The sequence below is a fragment of the Macaca fascicularis genome, chromosome 1 (genome assembly GCF_037993035.2).
Source record: "Macaca fascicularis isolate 582-1 chromosome 1, T2T-MFA8v1.1".
Taxonomy (NCBI): domain Eukaryota; kingdom Metazoa; phylum Chordata; class Mammalia; order Primates; family Cercopithecidae; genus Macaca; species Macaca fascicularis.
In genome coordinates, this window is record NC_088375.1 from 110,990,001 (window position 1) to 111,014,116 (window position 24,116).

The 24,116-nt window shown below is 49.4% G+C and overlaps 3 protein-coding genes and 1 non-coding gene across 9 annotated transcripts in view; 1 reads left to right on the forward strand and 3 right to left on the reverse strand.

Annotated features, from left to right (window-relative positions):
• The window catches only part of C1H1orf54 (chromosome 1 C1orf54 homolog), an 8,642-nt gene extending 6,726 nt beyond the window's left edge, over nt 1-1,916 (reverse strand). For 2 of the 3 annotated variants that reach the window (XM_005542008.5, XM_005542007.5), the window contains exons 1-2: nt 1,783-1,840; nt 456-539 (exon numbers count right to left, since the gene is read on the reverse strand). In XM_005542008.5, the coding sequence (XP_005542065.1) occupies nt 456-539; nt 1,783-1,828 (130 nt within the window). In that variant the 5' untranslated portion in view covers nt 1,829-1,840. Of the gene's footprint in view, nt 1-455; nt 540-1,782 lie in introns of all 3 variants that reach the window. The other variant, XM_073996650.1, reaches the window with a different exon arrangement.
• Nucleotides 1,917-5,630: 3,714 nt separating this feature from the next.
• APH1A (aph-1 homolog A, gamma-secretase subunit) lies at nt 5,631-9,244 on the forward strand. The gene is made up of 7 exons (XM_015451033.3): nt 5,631-5,954; nt 6,524-6,694; nt 6,862-6,935; nt 7,173-7,295; nt 7,448-7,575; nt 7,992-8,115; nt 8,452-9,244. The coding sequence occupies exons 1-7, from the start codon at nt 5,842-5,844 to the stop codon at nt 8,514-8,516; spliced, it is 798 nt and encodes a 265-aa protein (XP_015306519.1). The 5' UTR covers nt 5,631-5,841; the 3' UTR covers nt 8,517-9,244.
• A 327-nt stretch (nt 9,245-9,571) lies between these two features.
• CA14 (carbonic anhydrase 14) lies at nt 9,572-16,708 on the reverse strand. 4 transcript variants are annotated; one of them, XM_015457794.3, is made up of 11 exons: nt 16,359-16,708; nt 14,400-14,420; nt 12,931-13,110; nt 12,270-12,412; nt 12,012-12,107; nt 11,762-11,828; nt 11,422-11,579; nt 11,202-11,322; nt 10,947-10,967; nt 10,750-10,834; nt 9,572-10,046 (listed from the first exon to the last, which is right to left on the reverse strand). In XM_015457794.3, the coding sequence occupies exons 1-11, from the start codon at nt 16,411-16,413 to the stop codon at nt 9,980-9,982; spliced, it is 1,014 nt and encodes a 337-aa protein (XP_015313280.1). In that variant the 5' UTR covers nt 16,414-16,708; the 3' UTR covers nt 9,572-9,979. The 4 variants fall into 4 exon arrangements, with proteins under 4 accessions (XP_015313280.1, XP_015313294.1, XP_015313289.1 ...); XM_015457808.3 differs by lacking the exon at nt 12,012-12,107; XM_015457803.3 differs by lacking the exon at nt 10,750-10,834.
• LOC123571191 (small nucleolar RNA U13) lies at nt 12,772-12,875 on the reverse strand. Its single transcript, XR_006695369.2, has one exon. It is a non-coding gene; the product is annotated as a small nucleolar RNA U13 (small nucleolar RNA).
• Nucleotides 16,709-24,116: the final 7,408 nt, after the last annotated feature.

The window sequence follows — 24,116 nt, forward strand, 5'->3', positions numbered from 1 at the left end:
TCTTTTTTTTTTTTTTTTTTTTTTTGAGATGGAGTCTCATTCTATCCCCCAGGCTGGAATACAATGTCGTGATCTCGGCTTACCACAACGTCCAGCCTCCCGGGTTCAAGTGATTCTCCTGCCTCAGCCTCTTGAATAACTGGGACTACAGGCAGGTGCCACCATGCCTGGCTAATTTTTGTATTTTTAGTAGAGACAGGGTTTCACCCTGTTGGTCAGGCTGGTCTCGAACTTCTGACCTCAGGTGATCCACCCGCCTCAGCCTCCCAAAGTGCTGGGATTACAGGCATGAGTCACTGTCCCCGGCCCATCATGAGCCTTGATAGGTTTTGTTTATAGCTAGATTTTTCTCTGACCCCATTGCTCTGCTGCAAAGTGAAGAGCAAAGTCTCAGAACTAAATATCCTGAAGCCTCTCTCCAGTTGGCTAAGAGCAAGGGCCTTTCATGTACTCACCATAACTGGGGGTGACTGTATAATAATAGACCACCTGATAATATTCATCCTCTCCCATTCTTTCTTCATCCTCATATTCTTGTCCTATGGGGACAAGGACTATAGGTCAAGGGACATCTGGAACACCTTACTAACAAAAGGACCTAGAATTGACCTCAGCGTTCCCAGCTTTCTCGCTTTCTCGCTTTCTCTCTCTCTGTCTCTCTCTCTCTCTTTCTTTCTTTCTTTCTCTTCCCCTCCAATAGTCATACTCCCTTCCTGCCTGTGCACCCTTACACTCCTCTCAGTCTTCTGGGCTCCATATCTGTAATGAGGCCTGTTACTCTGTGCGCTTTCAATCTAGGAACTCCTAAAACAGAAAACAGTCCCCTTCACATACTATAAACCCAAAGGGAGAACCAAACCTAAAAAAGATAGGAAGAGTAGAGACCAGGAATTAAACACGCCAAATCTTCTATTTAGTATGCTCCGGATCTTACTGTATTTGTGAGAAATCTTTTCTCATCAGTGTCTCTTACAAATAACACACACCCTTAGGCTTTGGATTTGAGCTTTAGTTCCAGCTTCGCTGCTAACGGAATAACCCTGAACAATCCACTTAACATCCGCTTTCTTAAAATGAGTCAGCTGGACTAAATGACCCATCTCCTTTAGTTTTTCTTCCCTTTCAGAACTAAAAATATGTGGCTTTGATATGACTGGATCAAGAACTCCAGGCCTCCTGCTAAACACTTCCCTGAGCTCCTTGAATGCTTTCCCTTCAACTCCAAGCTAATGACACAAGAATCTAGAGGAAAAGGAAACAATGAGAGACACACCTGGCAGACTGGGGAACAAAGGAGGGAAGGAGCCAAGCTACTGTTGGGACCCTGTCCCTGAAGACAGCCAGTTTTCCACTACCCTAAAGGTCACCCCACTTCTGTGTCTTTACTAATAGCAGTTTTTTTCCTCCAATTCTCTGGGAAAGGAGATACCCTAACTACTAGTTTTAGACTGTGACACCTTCCAATAATTCCTCCACCCTTACTTTAGCCCCTCTTATCTTGTTCAACTTCCGTGGTGATGGAGAACTGAGCTCAGTGTTGCTAGGGCCTCCTTGTATCTGGAGCTCCATCCTCCTTCTTTGACAGGACTCTGCTTTTTTCCCCTCTCCTGGCTCTGCCTTCCAGATCTCCATTCTGCCCTCAACACCGGATCCTAGCACGATGAGAAAACTCTATTGCTCCCCATTGAAATGCGCCTCTTACCCACTCCTCATTTTTTTTTCTCCCACCCCATTTATGGTAGAAGACCAGGCACAAAAGCTCAGTGAGAGGAGTGGACTTACCCAGGATAAGTGGCACAGCAAGGATGGCTGCAAAGAGGATATCCATTCTGGATTCTGCACTATTGCTGTGAAAGTAAAAAAGGAAATTACAGTTTCCCACCAAACTTACCCCGCCTCCCCTCCTCCTCCAAAGCAGGGAAGGACCTGCAGCAACTCTTCTCCTCCCAGGGGGCAGAACTCCCCGCCTACTGGCTGACTGACTAGATCTCCAGTTACTGCCGGTCCCCAGTCAGAGCTGCCCAGATTGAGAGGCAAAAGGGGCTTTTGATACAAACATGTTTCTTAAGCTCCCCCTGCCCTAGATTAGATCCATTCAGGACTTCCACTGCCATTACCAAAAAATAAAAAAATAAAAAAATAAAAATAAGCCTACCAAGAAGTTTCCCCTCTCCTGGCTTTCCTTCCTTCCTCCAAGGCCTCATAAAAAGCTCACCCTCCCTCTCACTGTCCCTGACTTACCATCACCACCCAGAGTTGCGTTTCTCTCTGAGGCTTCATCAGTCTTTTTTCATCACAGTGGAAATGATATGAGGAAGGAGTGAGCATTTTTCTAGACTGAAAAGAGTCCCTTTCTTCTGTCTGTCTTGAGCTATGGAGAATAGGAACAATATTTACCCATCATTTTCTGACTTAAAGCACCTGCTGCATGGCTTCAGATAAAAGTCTCTCAGCCATGGTCAGTTATTTCCTCTCTGGTAATACTGACCTCACCTCACCTCTTTGTTTTCTTTTGAGACAGAGTCTCGCTTTCTCACCCAGGTTGGAGTGCAGTGGCACGATCTCGGCTCACTGCAACCTCCGCCTCCTGGGTTCAAGTGATTCTCCTGCCTCAGCCTCCCCAGTAGCTGGGACTACACGTGCGTGCCACCATGTCCAGCTAAGTTTTGTGTTTTTAGTAGAGACAAAGTTTCACCATGTTGGCCCAGGCTGGTCTCGAACTCCTGACCTCAGGTGATCCACCCATCTCGGCCTCCCAAAGTGGGATTACAGGCATGAGCCACTGTGCCCAGCCCAGTCTCACCTCATCTCTTTCTCAACTTCCAGGATGCAAGTTGGGAGAAGGGAGGAAGCAGATAGTCTCTTTCCCTGCTACAGGTGCCATACCCTCCCTCCCACATTCGGTCACTTGGTGTGTTCCCTTCATTCAGTCCTACAGGAGTAGAGTTTTTATCCTTTCCTCTGCTTTTATGTTTCCCATGATCATTCAATTCAGAAACCCTTAGCAACGTATGTGCTAGGCACAGTGTGCTAGGCCTAGTCTGATAGGCACTGAGAGCTTACAGGCAAGGGAATAAGAAAAGACAGTTTTGCTTTGTTCTTAAGGGAAGTTAATAAGTATCTGCCCAACATCTACTATGAGTCAGGCACTGTGCAAGTGTCTGTGGAACCACCCACGAACAAGATAGGTTTAGAGCCTGGTCAGAAGATGCTGTGATAACACACAATGGAGAGATGAAGCTGGTCACAGCGGCTCACGCCTGTAATCCCAGCACTTTGGGAGGCCTAGGCAGATGGATCACCTGAGGTCAGGAGATCAGGAGATCAGCCTGGCCAACATGGTGAAACCTTGTCTCTACTAAAAATACAAAAATTAGCTAGTTGTGGTGGCGGGCGCCAGTAATCCCAGGTACTAGGGAGGCTGAGGCAAGAGAATCACTTGAACCTGGGAGGCAGAGGTTGCAGTGAGCCGAGATCGCACCACTGTACTCCAGTCTGAGCGACAGAGTGAGATTCCATCGCAAAAAAAAGACATGAGCAGAATTATCTCATTGCTATCCACCTGACTCTGCCTGCTGGGCTCAGAAGCAGGACATACTGGAGTCTTGAACACAGGCCACGATAATGCTAACCTCTTAATCTTATTAGGGAATAATTTGCCTTGTGACGTTCCATGTAAATCTTTTCTTTCTTTTTTTTTGGAGACAGAGTCTTGCTCTGTCGCCCAGGTTTGAGTGCAGTGGTGTGATCTCAGCTCACTGTAATCTCCACCTCCCAGGTTCGAGCTATTCTTGTGGCTCAGCCTCCTGAGTAGCTGGGACTACAGGTGCACACCACCACGCCTGGCTAATTTTTTGTATTTTTATTAGAGACGGGGTTTCTTTTTTTTTTTTTTTTTTTTTTTTGAGACGGAGTCTTGCTCTACCGCCCAGGCTGGAGTGCAGTGGCCGGATCTCAGCTCACAGCAAGCTCCGCCTCCCGGGTTCACGCCATTCTCCTGCCTCAGCCTCCCAAGTAGTTGGGACTACAGGCGCCTGCCACCGCGCCCGGCTAGTTTTTTGTATTTTTTAGTAGAGACGGGGTTTCACCGTGTTAGCCAGGATGGTCTCGATCTCCTGACCTCGTGATCCGCCCGTCTCGGCCTCCCAAAGTGCTGGGATTACAGGCTTGAGCCACCGCGCCCGGCCGAGACGGGGTTTCAACATGCTGGCCAGGCTAGTCTCAAACTCCTGACCTCAAGTGATCCCGCCGCCTTGGCCTCCAAAAGTGCTGGAATTACAGGCATGAGCCACTGTGACCAGCCTCTATGTAAATCTATACAATCTATTCCTCAGTTCCTTTCCAGAATTTCCTGGAACACATGTAAAACACGTATGTGAGTGTGCACATATGGATTAAATCATAAATCACTTCCAGGAAGGAAAGCAAGTTTGGTTATCTTTAAACAATTTCTGTGGGGTTTTTTGGTACTTTGGTTATGCTTTCAAAAACGATATTCCAGATTCCTTCCCTCTTTTCCATCCTCAGATTCCTTTGCCTAACATCTGCCCTAAGGACTAACCTCTACCCATTCAAATGGGATTACAATCCTCTCCTCTCCTACTTTAACTTTCTTTTTCTTTCTTGAGACAGAACCTCACTCCGTTGTCCAGGCTATAGTGCAGTGGCGCAGTCGCAGCTCACTGCCACCTCTGCCTCTGGGGTTCAAGCTATTCTTGCCGCTCAGCCTCCCGGGTAGTTGGGATTACAGGGGCGCGCCACCACACCTGGCTAATTTTTGCATTTTTAGTAGAAATGGGGTTTCGCCATGTTGGCCAGGCTGGTCTCAAACTCCTGGCCTCCCCAAGTGCTGGGATTACAGGGGTGAGGCACCGCGCCCAGCCTACTTTAACTTTCATTCACTCTAATATACAACCCCTCTCCAATCTGAGGAAAACGCACCACTGAGGTTCATTTTTCAGACAATAAACAGAGGAAGTATGACATAAAAGGAACTTGGGGCGGGGGTGTCGTTTTCCTTCAACCCCATCGCTCTAATTGCTTTTAAATGCCCGGACTCTTTCAAAATGCCTTCCTAACATTTCTCTCCAGGCTCCTTTTGCTTCTCTCCGATTCTCTTGTCATTACAGATGAAGGCTTCATTAGCGATATACTGTATTCCATGTTTATTATACTAGCCTGTCCGAAGAGCTCCTACTTTTTAATGTAATCTTCATCCCTTAGGCAACAGCTGTAGCCCATTTCCTCTCATTCAAGTAAGAACAATACCCGTCCCTATCTCCCTGCGCCCCATCCTGTGCTCTCTTTGTATTTGTCTCTTAGATTCAAACAGGATCTACCCCCGCTGCAGCCTTTCAAGAAGAGGTATGATTGCTACCACTTTTCCCCACAAAGTGACGAAAGGAAACAGCGACGGAGGCGCAACCGAACCCAGGAATCTGTGTCTTTACTGGTCCATTCCCGGCCCACCCCCATTAACCGGTTCGAGCCACTCCCAGGACGAAGTCAAGGCCTCGGAAGGCGACTACAACTCCCAGCAGGTCGAGCTGCTCCGCCCGCGCTGATTCTCCATTGGCCTTCCGGGGGTGGGGATTAGATGGGAGGTGGCCGTGGGGCTGCGACCGGGATTTGTCCCCTCTTCGGCTTCCGTAGAGGAAGTCCCGCGGACCTTCATTTGGGGTTTTGGTTCCCCCCCCTTCCCCTTCCCCGGGGTTCGGGGGTGACATTGCACCGCGCCCCTCGTGGGGTCGCGTTGCCACCCCACGCGGACTCCCCAGCTGGCGTGCCTCTCCCATTTGCCTGTCCTGGTCAGGCCCCCACCCCCCTCCCACCTGCCCAGCCATGGGGGCTGCGGTGTTTTTCGGCTGCACTTTCGTCGCGTTCGGCCCGGCCTTCGCGCTTTTCTTGATCACTGTGGCTGGGGATCCACTTCGCGTTATCATCCTGGTCGCAGGGTGAGTAGGGGGTCCGGGAGACGCGGAAGAGCGTCGAAGAGAGAGGTGCGGAAGGGGCTGGAGGAACTGGGGCGAGCCTGGGAGCCTGAATTGGGGACGATAAATCGGAGGTGAAGTTTGGGCGGAGGTGAGGGGTTGGGTCTGGGAGATTTGCCTTTTCCCGCAGTTGGTTTCCACCTTCCAAGGATCTCACAGATTCCTCCTATATTCCTCCCAGCGACGTCAGAGAAGGCCCAAGGCCGAGACTCGTGAGGGGGCTGTGCTGACCTAGGCTGGCCGAGTCAGGTGCCTTAGGGGAGGATCCAGGAATGGATACCTCGCCCTTCGGTGCTCGCACACTCTGGCTCTCATCGCTCTGAAGACTCTTTAATTAGATTTCTCCCCTTTCCTCTGCGTTCACGTTTCTACAGATGAGTCTCTTGGTGGAAACAGTTACCCTACCTGGTCCATGTCTCCCTAACCATCCGGAAGGCTAACTTCCACCCTTCAAGCACCTTGGCTGGTTTCCCTCCTTGATTTCTCTGGCAGCCCTTACCATTGCTTGTCTCACTGTCCCTGTCTTTTCTCAGGGCATTTTTCTGGCTGGTCTCCCTGCTCCTGGCCTCTGTGGTCTGGTTCATCTTGGTCCATGTGACCGACCGGTCAGATGCCCGGCTCCAGTACGGCCTCCTGATTTTTGGTGCTGCTGTCTCTGTCCTTCTACAGGAGGTGTTCCGCTTTGCCTACTACAAGCTGCTTAAGTAAGATGATGGAGTGGTCTGGAGGGGAGAGGGGCAGAGGACTGCACTGTGGGAAGTGGGGCAGCCCCTGGGTGCTGGTTTGGAAGAGGAGGCGCTAAGGGAGGACATTAGAGGGAAAGGAGCATCCCTGCCCTCCCTCATGTTTCCCCTACCCCACCCCACCCCAGGAAGGCAGATGAGGGGTTAGCATCGCTGAGTGAGGACGGAAGATCACCCATCTCCATCCGCCAGATGGCCTATGGTGAGCCAAGGGAGAGGGACTGGAGGAGGGAGTTGGACAGCCCCCTCCTCTAGGGAAGTCTCTAAATACCCACATGTTCTAAGTGGCTTCTTATTTTCCTTCATCCGTCACTTCCAAAGAAAGTTGGTCTGGAGGGAGAGTAGGCGTGAAAGAATTGTAACGGGGAATGGGGAGGCGTCAGTGGTGAACAGGCCATAGTGTGATCTCTGACATTGATGAGATCCTCCCTTCCCCCAGTTTCTGGTCTCTCCTTCGGTATCATCAGTGGTGTCTTCTCTGTTATCAATATTTTGGCTGATGCACTTGGGCCAGGTGTGGTTGGGATCCATGGAGACTCACCCTATTACTTCCTGACTTCAGGTAAGATCCAACTTCTGTCTAGCCTTCACCCCCCATCCATCCTTGTCCCTGATCTGATTTATTGGCCTTCCCTGGGAGACTTCTTGGCTCAACATCTCAGGAGGCTGGGAGAAGATCAGGGATGTATCTCCTCCCCATCTCCCTCCCTGCAGCCTTTCTGACAGCAGCCATTATCCTGCTCCATACCTTTTGGGGAGTTGTGTTCTTTGATGCCTGTGAGAGGAGACGGTACTGGGCTTTGGGCCTGGTGGTTGGGAGTCACCTACTGACATCGGGACTGGTGAGTTGGAGACAGGGGCTTAAGTTAGGGAGAAAAGCATTTAATGGTGAGTGGGATGTCGGGGAAAGGGTGTCCTCACTTCTTAACGTTTTTAACTTACCTGGGAGGAGGCGGAAAGGTGAGTCTTTTGAGGTCTCTCACCTCAGCATCGGTTCCAGCACCTGCTCTGGGGAGGAGGTTGAACGCATTAGTCAAACTGTAATGCAGAGGGCCTGAGGTGGTCAGGGGCGGCAGAAACCTTCGAGGTTCTGAGGAGCTGAAAATCAAAAGTCCCCTTAACCACAAGATGTTGGTGCTCTGAAGGGAAAGACTGGGGAATTTGAGAGAGATGTCTGGGAGTCAAAGGTACAGAGAAAATATGGGGATTAGGTTGGGGGAGAATCTAATCTCTTTCCTACTCTTACCCTCCTTCCTAGACATTCCTGAACCCCTGGTATGAGGCCAGCCTGCTGCCCATCTATGCAGTCACTGTTTCCATGGGGCTCTGGGCCTTCATCACAGCTGGAGGGTCCCTCCGAAGTATTCAGCGCAGCCTCTTGTGTAAGGACTGACTACCTGGACTGATCGCCTGACAGATCCCACCTGCCTGTCCACTGCCCATGACTGAGCCCAGCCCCAGCCCGGGTCCATTGCCCACGTTCTCTGTCTCCTTCTCGTCGGTCTACCCCACCACCTCCAGGGTTTTGCTTTGTCCTTTTGTGACCGTTAGTCTCTAAGCTTTACCAGGAGCAGCCTGGGTTCAGCCAGTCAGTGACTGGTGGGTTTGAATCTGCACTTATCCCCACCACCTGGGGACCCCCTTGTTGTCCAGGACTCCCCCTGTGTCAGTGCTCTGCCCTCACCCTGCCCAAGACTCACCTCCCTTCCCCTCTGCAGGCCGACGGCAGGAGGACAGTCGGGTGATGGTGTATTCTGCCCTGCGCATCCCACCCGAGGACTGAGGGAACCTAGGGGGGACCCCTGGGCCTGGGGTGCCCTCCTGATGTCCTCGCCCTGTATTTCTCCATCTCCAGTTCTGGACAGTGCAGGTTGCCAAGAAAAGGGACCTAGTTTAGCCATTGCCCTGGAGATGAAATTAATGGAGGCTCAAGGGTAGATGAGCTCTGAGTTTCTCAGCACTCCCTCCCCAGACTGGACATCTTGGTCTTTTTCTCAGGCCTGAGGGGAACCATTTTTGGTGTGATCAAATACCCTAAACTGCCTTTTTCTCTTTTTTGAGGTGGGGGAAGGGAGGAGGTATGTTGGAACTCTTCTAACCTCCTTGAGCTATATTTTCTCTCCTCGAGTTGCTCCTCATGGCTGGGCTCATTTCTGTACCTTTCTCCTTGGTCCCAGACCTTGAGGGAAAGGAAGGAAGTGCATGTTTGGGAACTGGCATTACTGGAACTAATGGTTTTAACCTCCTTAACCACCAGCATCCCTCCTCTCCCCAAAGTGAAGTGGAGGGTGCTGTGGTGAGCTGACCGCTCCAGAGCTGCAGTGCCGCTGGAGGAGTCAGACTACCATGACATCGTAGGGAAGGAGGGCAGATTTTTTTGTAGTTTTTAATTGGGGTGTGGGAGGGGTGGGGAGGTTTTCTATAAACTGTATCATTTTCTGCTGAGGGTGGAGTGTCCCATCCTTTTAATCAAGGTGATTGTGATTTTGACTAATAAAAAAGAATTTGTAATTGTGGGGGAACTTGGCTTTTAAGGGAGGGGATAGCATGTTAATTGAGATTTCTGCCCTCTCAGATCTCTTGTCCAACCACTTTCCTAACCTGTCAACCACTGATCTCCAAGCATAGCCTTGGTGCAAGGGCAGAAATCTGGGCTAGTGGTTTAACATGTCTGAAACTTTGGGTTAAGTGTTTTCCCAGAAGCTAATCTTTCTGTCCAGGGGTGGGATAAAAGGAGTTAATCACCCATGCTTCTTTTCCCCATCCTTTGCATATCTTTACCACCTGAGGGATTCAGGAACTTGCCCACCCTCAAGAGCCTCAAAGGATAGGCCGTAATTAAAGTCAGAAACTTTAATTTCCAAATATATTGATCAAAAATATACAACTTCAACAACAACTCTTTATCCTAAGGAGAGATCCTGCAGTATATCTAGGGAAAGGGCCATAAAAGTAAGGGGGTAGAGGACTTTGGGATATATCCCTGCAACTAAACAGAGTTTGTTCTCTGCATTAACAACACAGGGATTTCCTCATTTCCTACATGTTTGGAGAGGCTGAAGGCTCTGCAGTTCTTCCTCGAATGACAGCCTGGGTCCATTCCTCTCTGTAGGAGATGTCCAGGGGAAGGAGGACATCTGCCTACTACTTCTACAGTGTTTCTGGCCAGACCGTACACCCCATTTTAGAGGCTTCCCGATAGGCATTAGGGGAAGTCATCCACATCCACGGTATCTGAGAGGGAATTTATGCCTCAGTCGTGGCTCGTGCTGAGGTGAAGACCACAGTCTTTCGGTTTTCCAGCCTCTTCTTCCTGGAAAGGGGAATGGCTCGTGAGAATGACTGCTATCTAAGTGAAGCAGATTAGAGGTGGAATAGGAGAATGATTTTTAATAGAAAAGAGGGCTGGGCGAGGTGTTTCACACCTGTAATTCCAGCACTTTGGGAGGCTTGAGGCAGGCGAATCACTTGAGGTCAGGAGTTGGAGACCAGCCTGGGCAACATAGTGAAAACCTGTCTCTGCTAAAAATACGAAAATTAGCCGGGCATGGTGGCACGTGCCAGTAGTCCCAGCTACTCAGGAGGCTGAGGTGGGAGGACTACTTGAGTCCAGTAGGTGGAGGTTGCAGTGATCTGTGATAAAGCCATGCACTCCAGCCTGGACAACAGTGAGAACCTGTCTCAAAAAGCGGGTGACTCGCGCCTGTGATCCCAGTACTTTGGGAGGCCGAGGCGGGCGGATCACCTGAGGTCAGGAGTTTGAGACCACCCTGGCCAATATGGTGAAACCTTGTCTCTACTAAATATACAAAAATTAGCTGGGTGTGATGGTGCGTGCCTGTAGTCCCAGCTACTCAGGAGGCTGAGGCAGGAGAATTGCTTGAACCCAGGAGGCAGAAGTTGCAGTGAGCTGAGATTGCGCACCACTGCACTCCAGACTGGGTAACGGAGCAAGACTCCATCTCCCAAAAAAAGAAAGAAAGAAAGGACTGGAGGAATGGAAAGTAGGACCTCACCGAATCTTTCTAGCAATGAAATAAACAGCCAGGAGAAGGCAGAGACAGCCAACCAAGATTCCTACACCTAGACTCAGCATTTCACCTGGGGGAGATAAAGGTAAAAGGTGTCAGCCTAGGACTAACAGATTTTGAGCCTTTCCCCGACTCGGTGAGGATGCCTCCCCTCCCCACAATATCTTATAAGGCTGCCTTACCTGTGGTGTACAAGGATCCCGCTGTAAGAGAAGAAAGTGGGTCAGTGGGACTTCAGATCCCCATCCCAGCTGGGAGCAGCACTCTGCTGCTATGCCTGGGAGAATCACCCAGGCACACTGGGGTGGGCGTTGGTTCCCAGTCCAAGCAAGTCCCGAAAACCCCTCTCCTATTAGCCTTTTCTTCCCATTGGCTCCCTAGTTCCTGCCATTGTGTTCCCCTCAGTTTCCCATCTCTTCTGAGCGGTGCAGAATCACCTTGGCTGAAAGAAGCAAAGACCATGCGCTGATTGAGAGGCTGAGGGGCTCGGTAGTTCTGTACCAGAAGCTTAGAGGGCTCCTCTTCCGTGGAGAACAATGTCCCCTGAAGCTTTTCCAGCTGAGGAGCAGAAGCGTGGGAGAGGTGTCACTTTGGGGAGTGGGAAGGGGTCTGAAGTTACAACTGTGTCTCGCCTCACCTCATTTCTCCACCACTTACCTGTTCCATTGAAATTTGGGACCTTCTATAGAAAACTGTCCAGAGCACACTCTGGTAGCAAGGGGGAGTTGTGAGCGAGCCATTGTAGCGGAAGTACTGCTCCAGCTGTGGGGGGAGCAGCTCTCTTAGGTTGAAGGGAGGCACCGAGGTCTTCTGATCTGGGGAGAACAGACTGGGACTCATCTTCCTTGTAGTGTGTCCTAGCTTACCTAGATAGGGCTCCCAGATGCAAAATTCCTTGGCTGTAAGTAATTGCCTCATCCCAAGGCTTTTTAGGATATTTTTTGAAAGGTTTTTGAAAGTCTAATCTTACTTCCTGCTATAGGTTTTTAAGGCTCACCTTTATGGCTGATTTCATGCAAGTGACTCAGAATGTGTTCATAAGCTATATTCTTAGTCTCACCCACCTGGAAGAGGAGGAAAGGGAGAGAGTTTGGAATGAGTCCATGTTTGGAATAAGAAATTTATGTACAGAATAAATGGTCAGGGTGGGCTGCTGCCTGCCATAGGAGGGAGGCCAGCAACAGAAATAGGTGTGAGGGTTGCAGAGGAGGTGGAGAGAAACCTGGAAGGGACTGGGGGCTACTGACCTCAATTAGGATGCCCAGGACAGCCAGGCCCTGAGGCCTCTGAGCAGCCTCACTCAAGCTGTCATAGGAATCAGAGTCATAATGTACAATGTGGAGCTGAAGGAATTAAGAGGGAATTGAATCATGGGATGTCCCCACCCCCTTCAAGGCCTTGATACTAGCTGCCACCGTTCCCCTGCTGTCCTCTAAGGTCCAGATCCTTTCCCCAGGACCAACCATCCCTGTTACTTTGAGTCCCAGCTCTTTGTTCCCTGGTACCTCTGCAACTGTGGCTTCACTGTTGATCTGGTGTTCTGACCCCCCTGGGGATCCTTTCTGACCCCAGTGCAGGTGGAGCTGGGCAGCTACGTATTTTCGGGGAAGTCCACCCAGATACAGGGTAGAGGGCAGAGAGAGTTGCACTGTGAGGAAAAGAGCAAACTAGGATTGGTGGAGGAATATGGATACATTCCCACTCCTGGGTTGCCACCACTTCTTGGGAGACTTGGCCCTCTTCCAGTTTTCTCCCCCAGTAGCACCCAGTTCCTCCCACAGGCCAGTGCTTTTCTAGTATATCTTCCTTTTTCTCGGTTCAAGTCAGTGCAATGATACTAACCTACCTATTGAGCTTGATTATAAACATTTTGATTCCCGCCTTGGCTACAGGATCCTGATCCCTATTCTCATATCTCCAAATTCATGGACAAAGGTTTTTGAGAATTTGCAGGTTAGGAGAATGCTGCTTTCCTCTGACTCCTGAGCTTATTTGTTTGTTTATTTATGTCAGATGGGTAATGTGCCAACATCATAACAAGGTTCGAGGGTGGCACATCTTACGCATGCTCATGAACACCCCATCATCACGCTCATGAACTACAAAATGATCTGACTCTTAAGTTCTGAGCTGGAGCCTACAACTCCTTGGAGCCTATGCTTTTACCTGTGTGGCCATTGTTATGCAGGTCCAAAGGCTCGGTGCCAGGCTGGTCATATCCGTGGGGCTGCAGAGCAGGCAAGTCAGGGTCAAATGTCACACTGTCTGTCTGAATATCGATGGGCGACTGGGCATTGTTTCCACACTCAGGGTAAGAGGCTGGCCAGTGGTCCTGACCATGTGGGCCTGGTGGGGGTTACCAAAGACATTGGTCCTGTTCTCCAGCTGTAGCCAACCTTCAACAACCCCCTGTCCCTTTGACCCTTCCCCTAACCAAGCCATACATCTGGGTGGAGGTAGAAATGGACTTCCCTCCACTCAGGTTAAGACCCCAGTTGTACAGGGATGGGTGAGGTAGGAGTCCCGTTGATTCTCACACTGCAGTTCCCCTTCCCTACCCAGAGGCAGTGATGATTTCCCAACTATCCTGATGAATGGGGAGTGGTAGCTCTTTTACTTACCTGTATTTTGAGGACAAGAAAGCTGAATGGGGGGAGAGGGGATGCATAGAAAACCTGAATACCTTGAGAGATGGGATTAGAGAGTAGGAGTAGAAAAATGGGACAAATAAAATGATTCTAGGTAGGCCAGGCACAGTGGCTCATGTCTGTAAGCCCAGCACTTTGGGAGGCCGAGGCAGGTGGATCGCTTGAGGTCAGGAGTTTGAGACCAGTCTGGCCAACATAGTGAAACCCTGTCTGTACTAAAAATACAAAAATTAGCCAAACATGGTGGTGGGCACTTGTAATTCCAGCTACTCGAGAGGCTGAGGCAGGAGAATAACTTAAACCCGGGAGGTGGAGTTTGCAGTGAGCCCAGATTGCACCACTGCACTCCAGCCTGGGCAACAGAGCAAGACTCTTTGTCTCAGGAAAAAAAAAAAAAAAAAGATCTTAGAGAGATAGGGTCTCCTGGAGGCCCCCTATCAAGTGGCCTTGGGATTCAGATATCTTAACTTTTCATCATTCATTTCTTGCTCTCACACTGACCGTTTATCATGGACTCTGGAGTTCAGTTAAGTCATTAATCAGTAGTTCATAGGAACTGAGTTCCACCTCCCCCAGGGTCACAAACTATCCTGCCAGCCTCTTCCTTACCCCTGATCTCCACCTCTGTCCCAATTTCAGATGCAGGTTAGGGGTAGGATGGATTAGGATAGACAGAGCCATAAGGAGACCTGGCAGCTAAGCTCAGAGTTCCCACCCAGCTTCCTTTCCACCCCAGCTCCCTCCCTCCTACATGATTTACTGAGGACTTAACTAGCTTTTCTGCCAAATCAGGAGGTGTAGGATTTGATGATTAGAGCAGGATCTAGGAGCCATATATGCGAAACTCAAGGCAGGAGGAGATCCAGAAGGGAGGAGCTAGGGTGAGAAGCTAAAGGAAGTCTCCTCCCACCCGCACAGTGTGTCTTCTTGCCAGGTGAGGAGGTCCCAGTGTGAAGGGGTTGTCGGGAGGCCGCAAGATCTGCTCACCCTCATATGTCCAGTGTTGACCTGCAAGGCAGAATAGTTTGGGTTACAGCCAGCGCAGCCTGAGGTGGAGCCGTGTCCTCCACGCTCCCCTCCCTCCAGCATTCTGTACTGCTCCACCTCCCTCTCTGCTGTCTCTCCTCCCTCTGCTTCAGCACTTTCCAAAGGAAGCCCTGAAACTGGACACCTCTGTGGAAAGGTCGGGGGGGGCCTATTTAAAATCACCAGCCAGTCTGTGCTGGTGCCCGAGTAAAAGGGGAGGAGGAAGGAAAAGAGGTAAAGCCCAGAGACTAAAATTAACCTGGATCCAAATGTGCGATTGGCCCAACCCTTACTTTTCTCTAACCTGTGCCAAGTCAATCTAACACTTAGAAGATTGGGATGGGTGAGGTGAGGGTGTGGGCAGAGGTTTTGAAGGATAGGGACTAGAAAGTGGGGAGGAGAAAGGAATTCAGAGTGTGTGTTGGGGGGTGCTACTGAGGGCAGAAGGGGGGATTATTCCTTTGCTTTGCAAAATTGCGTGAATAAAGGCACTGAGCTGTAAAATCATATTCCCTTCTGGTCCCATTAGCTCTAGAGGAAACTTCTCATCACCAGGAGGCTCTGCTCCCTACATTCCCAGATGGTTAGGGAAGGGCAGGAGTCAGGGCAGGGTCTACTGTAGATTGAGAGTGGTGGGTGGGCACAGGCGGCCAGGCTGGCAGGGACAGGATGAAAGTGAAGCATTGTGTGTAGAGAAGAGAGCTGCCAGCTGGGTCACATGCCAGGCTCTTGTGCAGCCCTGTCTGACTCAAAGGCTGAGGGTCTGCAGGTCCAGCCCCTCCATACGGCCAAACTGCCTCAAGAAGAAAACGAAGGGCTTCGTGGTTTATGCTGCAATATTCATACTACTAGAAACTCTGGAGAAAAATCCTAAATTCCTTCCTCTTTCTCTCTCTCTTATTCCCTTAAATTTCTCAAACTTGTGAGTTGTCCTGCTCTTATCCTCGACCTATTCTGCTGGCCCAAGGGAGAACTGGAGGCAGCCTCTCATTTACCATCTCTGTGGGACCCCTCAACAACTCGAACTCCCTGGTCTGTAAGGTGCCCGTCCCCTCTGGTCAGAGCCTCAACACACTTATTATGTCTCTTCCTCCTCTTTCCCTATTTTTTTCTTTCTCCTCAGATGAGATTTGTGACTCTCCATTTGGCTGCCCACCTGCCCCCATCCTCTCTGCATTTGCCTTCTGCTCTCTGGACACCCCCCTCACCCTGCTCTTTCCACAAACCTCAGTTACACACCTAGTATGTGCTGGATACTGTGCTAGGCACAGGAAACACAAAAATGAGGTCTAGGAGTTCCTGGGGACACTCCTGGAGTGCTTCGGCCTGTTCTCCCAAGAATCCCTCCTCATCTCCTGGGAGCTCCTGAAAGTCCTTTGTAAAGTGTCAAACAAATGTTGACTGTTACTGCCACTTTCAGAGGATAACCGGGGAGTTAGTCACTCCACAGAATGAAGAGGGAATCTTGGCCAAAAGGGGATGAATTGGAGATCAGGGTCTGAGTTGGGCAGGAAGTATTCTTCCCCCTACCCCCATCTATCCTCTTTTCACCCCAGGCCTCTTTGACTCCCTATTTGGGGGAGTTTGCAAATAAAGAAGTCCAGGAGTCCTGCCTGGGACCAGGGGGTGGGGGAAAGAGCTCTGGAGAAAATCTGTAGCCTGCAAAAATTCCAGCACTTGCGTATGTACACACCCTGCCCGCCGCTAGTTCTCCCCGACCTCCAATAACAGCAAGGCTGGAGAGACAAAAGGTAAAGAAGGGAAGTGGTCTCCTCCACACCCTGCTGTTTTTTCCTCATCTCTGAGCCTATTATTCCAGCTTCTAGGCTTCCTTTCACACCTCTCCTCCCCACATTCGGCACACCTGGCGACATGTGAACATCAGTACAAATCCACACACAGACATTTAGTTGTACCTACCCCCATCTGCAGCCAGGATCCAAATCACCTCCAGCAGGAGGGCGGAGAACAACATAGTGTCCCAGGAAGGGGTGCAGGGGACTGGGAATTTGAGGACTGGAGGACTAGGACAGGCAGAGAGAGAGAGGGAGGGAAGCGGAGGGGAGAGAGAGAGAGAGAGAGCGCGCGCTCCTGGCGTGAGTGTATTTATCTCTGCTTCTCTTGCTGTTTCTGTCTCTGTGGGCTTCCAGGGGATTTGGTGTTCAGTAGGGTACCATGGGTTTCTGGATCCTCAGGACAAATCTCTTGCTGCCTCTTTCTCTGCCCTCTCTCTTTATCTCCCTCTGCAGTCTCCACTCCACTAGCTGGCCAGCGACTTTACAACTGCCTCCTGCTTTTAAGGTGGCTCTGGACGGGTGTATGTGTGGAGGGGGGTGCTGCCTGGGCTGCTGGTGAACAGCTCCTTAAATAGCCAATTAGGCATGCAGGATGGCCCCACTCGGAGCTGGAGCGCGGCAAGTTTCACTGGAGCCCTTGCCCTGGCTCAGGAGCCCAGCTGGGGTGAGCTCTTCCTTCCTCTGCTAGTCACACAGATGCTGCTTAGACAGGTGTTCTCTGGAGCAGGCGGGGTCAAGGAAGGGGTTTTGGGGTTCAACTCAGCCCCCTCAAGAGGACACTGTATTTTCATCCCTCCGCCTGGCTTCACCTCTGAGAAGCAGCTGCCTGGGTGGTATGGGGCAGATGGTGGGGGTACCTGTTCCCAATTTCCTGCAGAGTCTGAGCTGCCCTGGAATGGGAAGAGTCCAGAATTAGGAGATATATAACAAGAAGGAATTGGGTACTCAGGGTGCAGGCGAGGGGTGGAGGAAGTCAAGAACTAAAACCTGAGTTGTGTCCTGAGTTCTAAGGAAGAGAAGTAAGGCGAGGAGAACTCATCTGGAGCAATCTCTTCTGTGCCTGTCACCACCCCCTTCCCACGGTGAGGCCTGGGTCCACGTGCCTGTGTGGCCTGGGGTGGGGGGAGCGTTGTTTGCTGGATAAAGCCCATTTGTGTGCCCAGTGGGGGAGGGGTGTAGCAGCACCATGGAGAGACAGCGGCTGTAACTGCCAGACCCAGCCACCTCCCTCTCCAGGGAGCCCAGATCTAGGGCGGCTTTTGTCACTGAAGAGGACACTGACCTCTGGCAGAGAGGCCAGGGCAGGAGGAAAGAAGGAGAGACTTTGGGAACAATCACTACCACCATCAGAAAAAGGCGGTCTCCAGAGAAAGAGAGGGGAGGGACCGGAGAGACCATGTGATCCAGATGGAAGAGGGGCCCAGGGTCTTCCCTCCAGCCCAACAAAGGGCTGAGGCAGGACATGTGGCACTGAATGAAACCTGCCACCAAGGAGCTGCGCCAGTGGAGTATGGAGGCTGCGCGTCTCAGGAATGTGAGCTGATGTTTGCTCCCCACGGGACTGGAAATCCCGATTGGAATGTACATCCTAAATCCCTCGTTAGAGAATGTGAAACCCACAGATGCTTTCAAGCGAGACATTGAAACCTCTTTCTTCTCCATGCCCTTCACCAGAGGCACCAGCCAGGAGGATGCACCCATTTGAAGCTCCTTCTGCCTTCCTTGCTCCTGCCGAGTAGCAATAAATAGCCAAACAAAGGGAGCAGAAGCTAAATAAGGGAGCAGGATAAAAGCCAAATGAACAGAATAATGCATGTGCTGGATCATCAGCTCCTGCAGAGACAGGAGCTCACTGTGCCTTTCTGTCCCCCGTGATTGATCTGCAAAGCAAAGCCATTTTGCTGATGTCATTTCCCTTCTTCTCCTACCACCCTCTGAATTATTTGTCCCCTTCAGGAAAGTTTTATGTTTTGAGGTTCCCCAAAGCCCCATCCATCCCATCTAAGAAGAGTAAAGGCTTGAAGTATAAATTAGACTTCCCGGGAATCAGGGTACTTAACACAAAGAAACAAAAAAAGAAAGCAGAGACATCTTCGTATGAGAAAAGAGATTTAGTAGGAAAGAAGAGGTCTGAACAGAATGACCTCTCCACCGGGACAGAGTTTCCGTGGAGCACTGAGCTGAGATTCCAATTCCCAAGGCAGATAGCGTGTCTTGCCAGGCGCCACCTCCTGGCTCGTCTATGAATTTTTAAATTGTAATATAAGATGTTTTGTGTATGGTTCCTTCTGGGAGGTATTTCACTGCTGCTGGGGTTTGGGATTTTGCCTACACAACTGAACATTGTTCCACAAAGATATCTTAGCCCGGAATCAACACTTCCCTGATCTTGGGTGAGCAACGCATCCAGGTGCTTATGCTTCCCAGATGACAAAGGCCCTCCTCTCTAGGACAGAGGGAGCCAGGAGGCGAGCGCCGTCCTCCAGGCACTTGACTTTATCTTGATCTTTGGCTTTACTGTGGATATTTCTGTTGTCGCTTTCTAGCTGTGTTGATTTGGAGTAGGTGTCAAGAGGACCCTTATATGTAAGTTAAAAAAAAAAAAAAAAAGTGACACAGCTCCCTCTCCCCATCCGGTCTCAGTTTCCACTCAAACTCTGGCACCTTTGTTTTAGCTCTGACCTCACTCTCAAGCCCTTTCCTTGCTTGCATTGGCTAAAACCCTTAAAACCAAAACCAAGCATCCCACTGCCTTCTGGCGCCATCTCCTGTCCTTGTAGATATACTGAAACTTGACTGAGGTCACGTGCGGTGGCTCACGCCTGTAATGCCAGCACTTTGGGAGGCCGAGGCAGGTGGGCCAGGAGTTCCAGACCAGCCTGGCCAACATAGCAAAACCCGGTCTCTACTAAAAATACAAAAATTAGCTGGGCGTGGTGGTGCATGCCTGTAATCCCAGCTACGCAGGAGGCTGAGGCAGGAGATTTGCTTGAACTCAGGAGCAGGAGGTTGTAGTGGGCTGAGATTGCTCCACTGCACTCCAGCCTAGGTGACAGAGTGAGACTCTGTCTCAAAAAAAAAAAAAAAAAATTAAGTAATTTTGGAAAAATGACCCTTTGGATTATTTTCTTAGTTTTCCAGTTCACATTACACAACAGATGCAGTATGAGAATCTTGTAAATTGAGGACCAGTAAAAGTTTGTGGTCTGAAAATTTGCAAGTCATTTAATTATAAACGATAAGTTACAATATTTCTTTTTTTTTTTTTTTTTTTGAGATGGAGTCTCACGCTGTTGCCCAGGCTGGAGTGCAGTGGCGCGATCTCGGCTCACTGCAAGCTCCGCCTCCCGGGTTCCCGCCATTCTCCTGCCTCAGCCTCCTGAGTAGCTGGGACTACAGGCGCCCGCCACCGCGCCCGGCTAATTTTTTGTATTTTTAGTAGAGACGGGGTTTCACTGTGGTCTCGATCTCCTGACCTTGTGATCCGCCCGCCTCGGCCTCCCAAAGTGCTGGGATTACAGGCTTGAGCCACCGCGCCCGGCCAAGTTACAATATTTCAATTGTAATTTTGTGTCATACATTGATTCCATGAACAGAACGCTGCCTGGTACATAAGTGTTTGTTGATTGAATGAATCTAGTAATTGCAACAGTTATTTACTTTCTTTCACAGAATTTTAGAACAGAAGGGCCCTCAGGCATCATTCTAAACCCCTTGTTATACCCTGTAAAACTGAGTTTTGAGAGATTTAGGGATTCAGCCATGGTTAGTCATATAGCTGCTAGGCTAAACCAGAACAAGGACACAGGCACCAGTGAGCTTTCTCCTACACCATTGGTTCTCAAATGTCAAAGTGCATCAGAATCAACTGGAAAGTTTTTTAAACTTGGAAAACTAATTAAAATACAGATTTCTGGCCAGGTGCAGTGGCTCATGTCTGTAATCTCAGCACTTTGAGAGGCCGGGGTGGGCGGATCACCTGAGGTCAGGAATTTGAGACCAGCCTGGCCAACCACTGCACTCCAAACTGGGTGACAAGAGCAAAACTCTATCTCAAAGATAAAATAAAATAAATAAATACAGATTTCTGGACCTCACCCCCATAGTACCTGATTCTGTAGTTCTGGGTGTGTCCAAATCTACATTAGCATTTATCTTTCTCTTTCTCTCTCTCAATTTTTTTTTTTTTTTTGACAAAGTCTCGGCCGGGTGCGGTGGTTCATGCCTGTAATCCCAGCACTTTGGGAGGCCGAGGCGGGCGGATCACGAGGTCAAGAGATCGAGACTATCCTGGCCAACCAACATGGTGAAACCCCATCTCTACAAAAAATACAAAAATTAGCTGGGCGTAGTGGCACATACATGTAGTCCCAGCTACTTGGGAGGCTGAGGCAGGAGAACCGCTTGAACCCGGGAAGCAGAGGTTACGGTGAGCCAAGATTGTGCCATTGCACTGCAGCCTGGGCAACAGAACGAGACTCTGTCTTGTTTTTTTTTTTTTTTTTTTTTTTTTTTGAGACAGCTCACCGTAACCTCTGCCTCCCAGGTTCAAGCGATTCTTCTGCCTCAGCCTCCCGAGTAGCTGGGATTACAGACATTTGCCACCACGCCTGGCTAATTTGGTATTTTTAGTAGAGATGGAGTTTCTCCATGTTGATGAGGCTAGTCTTGAACTCCCTACCTCAGGTGATCTGCCTGCCTCAGCCTCCCAAAGTGCTGGATTACAGGCATGAGCCACCACACCCAGCCTCTCTCTCTCTCTTTTTTTTTTTTTTTTTGGAAATAGGGTCTCACTCTATCGCTTAGGCTGGAGTGCAGTGGTGGAATCATAGCTCCCTTCAGCCTCAAACTCAAGTGATTCTCTTCTCAGCCTCCTGAGTAGCTAGGACTATATGTGCATGCCACCATGACTGGCAGGTTTTAAAATTTTTCTTATTTTTTTTTTTTTTTTTTTTTTTTTTTGAGACGGAGTCTCGCTGTGTCTCCCAGGCTGGAGTGCAGTGGCCTGATCTCGGCTCACTGCAAGCTCCGCCTCCTGGGTTCACGCCATTCTCCCGCCTCAGCCTCCCAAGTAGCTGAGACTACAGGCGCCCGCCACCACGCCCGGCTAGTTTTTTTGTATTTTTAGTAGAGACAGGGTTTCACCATGTTAGCCAGGATAGTCTCGATCTCCTGACCTCGTGATCCACCCGCCTCGGCCTCCCAAAGTGCTGGGATTACAGGCTTGAGCCACCGCGCCCGGCCAATTTTTCTTATTTTTTATAGAGACACGATTTTGTCATGTTGCCCAGGCTAGTCTCGAACTCATGGGCTCAAGTGATTTGCCCAGCTCGGCCTCCCAAGGTGCTGAGATTATAAGCATGAGCCACCACAGCCACCTCTTTCTAGTCACCATGAATAAAAACACTATAAATACTTGAGTACAGGTCTTTGAGCAGACATATGTTTTTATTGTTCTTGAGTAAATACGTAGGAGTGGGAAGAAATAGATACTGAGTACTGGATTGTACGGGAAGCGTATGTTTAGCTTTGTAAAAAAAACTGCCAGGCTGTTTTACTTTCTTTTCTTCTTTTGAGATGGCATAGCTCTGTTGTCCAGGTTGGAGTGCAGTGGCATGATCTTGGCTCACTGCAGCCTTTCCTTCCTGGGCCCAAGCCATCCTCCCACCTCAGCCTCCCAAGCCTCTGAGGCTACAGGTTCATGCCACCGCACCCAGCTAATTTTTAAATTTTTTTGTAGAGACAAGCTTTTACCATATTGCCTAGGTTGGTCTTGAACTCCTGGGCTCAAGTGATTCTCCCGCCTCGGCCTCCCAAAGTGTTAGAAGTACAGGCATGAGCCACCATGCCTGGCCTCTTTTATTTTATTATTTATTTATTTATGTATTTTTTGAGACAGAGTCTGGCTCTGTTGCCCAGGCTGGAGTGCAGTGGCGTGATCTTGGCTCACTGCAACCTCTGCCTCCTAGGTTCAAGTGATTCTTCTGCCTCAGCCTCCCAAGTAGCTGGAACTATAGGCACGTGCCACCATGCCTGGCTAATTTTTGCATTTTTTTTTTTTTTTTTTTTTTTTTTTTGAGACGGAGTCTCGCTCTGTAGCCCAGGCTGGAGTGCAGTGGCCGGATCTCAGCTCACTGCAAGCTCCGCCTCCCGGGTTTATGCCATTCTCTGGCCTCAGCCTCCCGAGTAGCTGGGACTACAGGCGCCTGCCACCTCGTCCGGCTAAGTTTTTGTATTTTTAGTAGAGACGGGGTTTCACTGTGTTAGCCAGGATGGTCTCGATCTCCTGACCTCGTGATCCGCCCGTCTCGGCCTCCCAAAGTGCTGGGATTACAGGCTTGAGCCACCGCGCCCGGCCTGGATATTAACTTTTTAAAGGGTTTTTGCTATATTACCATATTGCCTTCCATAAAGGTTATACTCCTCCAATGGTATTTATATGAGTTGTTACTCTTTTCTTCTTTGGGGAGATAAACAAAGGACTCTACAACTGTGTTTCACACTAGACAAAAATTCAATATTTTTCCTTTCCCTTGTGACCTTTTAGCTATCACACAGGAATAAAATTCACTTGTAACATGGTTAAATTTCTGTACAGTGAATATCATCCTCTCATGGACTTGCAGAATAAAGTGAGAGATATGTTCATTTGGAGGAAATTTTGGTTTAAAGATAAGTCAAGGCTACATTAGTGAGTGTAGCAAGCTCTTCAAAGACACATATTGAAAGTAAACTCATTATTTCATGAGAAAGTAAACACTAAAATAATATATACTAATGCAAAATACTGTTTGTCGAAATAGCTCAAATAATTAAGCAGGAGAAAATCATAATTAAATAGATCGATGGCACCAAATAGTCACCCAGCTTCTATCAAATTTTAGTATTTTGTTTTTGGTGTTTTGTGGAAGCAATTGGCTTGATCGAGCTAAAATTAAATGGAAACACAAATACAACATTGGCAAAAAAAACTAAACCGTATTAATAAATAAACAGAGAAATATACCTATTGAAACATGACAGAAGAGTATAGCAAGGTCCTGTCAACAGATATTGTACATTGAATAAGTTTGAATTTGGTATGCTAAATTTCTTTTTTTTTTTTTTTTTGAGACGGAGTCTCGCTCTGTCACCCAGGCTGGAGTGCAGTGGCCGGATCTCAGCTCACTGCAAGCTCCGCCTCCCGGGTTCACGCCATTCTCCTGCCTCAGCCTCCGGAGTAGCTGGGACTACAGGCGCCCGCCACCTCGCCCGGCTAGTTTTTTGTATTTTTTAGTAGAGACGGGGTTTCACCGGGTTAGCCAGGATGGTCTCGATCTCCTGACCTTGTGATCCGCCCGTCTCGGCCTCCCAAAGTGCTGGGATTACAGGCTTGAGCCACCGCGCCCGGCCTGGCATGCTAAATTTCTATATAACAAGATATAGCCAGATGTAGTGGCTCACACCTATAGCCTCAACACTTCAGGAGGCTGAGGTGGGAGCATAGCTTGAGCCCAAGGAATTTGAGGCTGTAGTGAGCCATGATCGCACCACTGCACCCTAACCTGGGTGACAAAGACCCTGTCTCTAAACCCAAAAAACCAAACCAAACAAAAATCAAAAAAGTTAAACAAATAATATACCTACATTCTTATCTTTCACCACAGAATTAAAAAAGTTGATATCAGTTTAAAGACTGCTGGTCCACTCAATATGTTTCATTGTGTTTGTGGAAGGTCCACAAGTCAGAGGTTAGCTACCTCACTTATTATTGTTATTATTTTTTGAGACGGAGTCTTTCTCTGTTGCCCAGGCTGGAGTGCAGTGGCGTGATCTCAGCTCACTGCAACCTTCACCTCCAGGGTTCAAGTGATTCTCCTGCTTCAGCCTCCCAAGCAGGTGG

Bases quoted from the DNA above. Each gene is read 5' to 3' on its own strand.
- CA14 (XM_015457794.3), bottom strand. From the start codon at position 16,413: ATGTTGTTCTCCGCCCTCCTGCTGGAGGTGATTTGGATCCTGGCTGCA. The intron at 14,421-16,358 runs GTAGGTACAACT...TCTGCCTTGCAG, and splicing joins GATCCTGGCTGCAGATGGGG to GTCAACACTGGACATATGAG. The intron at 12,108-12,269 runs GTACCAGGGAAC...TAATTCCTTCAG, and splicing joins GTGAAGCCACAGTTGCAGAG to CTCCACATTGTACATTATGA.
- APH1A (XM_015451033.3), top strand. From the start codon at position 5,842: ATGGGGGCTGCGGTGTTTTTCGGCTGCACTTTCGTCGCGTTCGGCCCG. The intron at 6,936-7,172 runs GTGAGCCAAGGG...CCCTTCCCCCAG, and splicing joins CATCCGCCAGATGGCCTATG to TTTCTGGTCTCTCCTTCGGT. The intron at 7,296-7,447 runs GTAAGATCCAAC...CCCTCCCTGCAG, and splicing joins CTATTACTTCCTGACTTCAG to CCTTTCTGACAGCAGCCATT.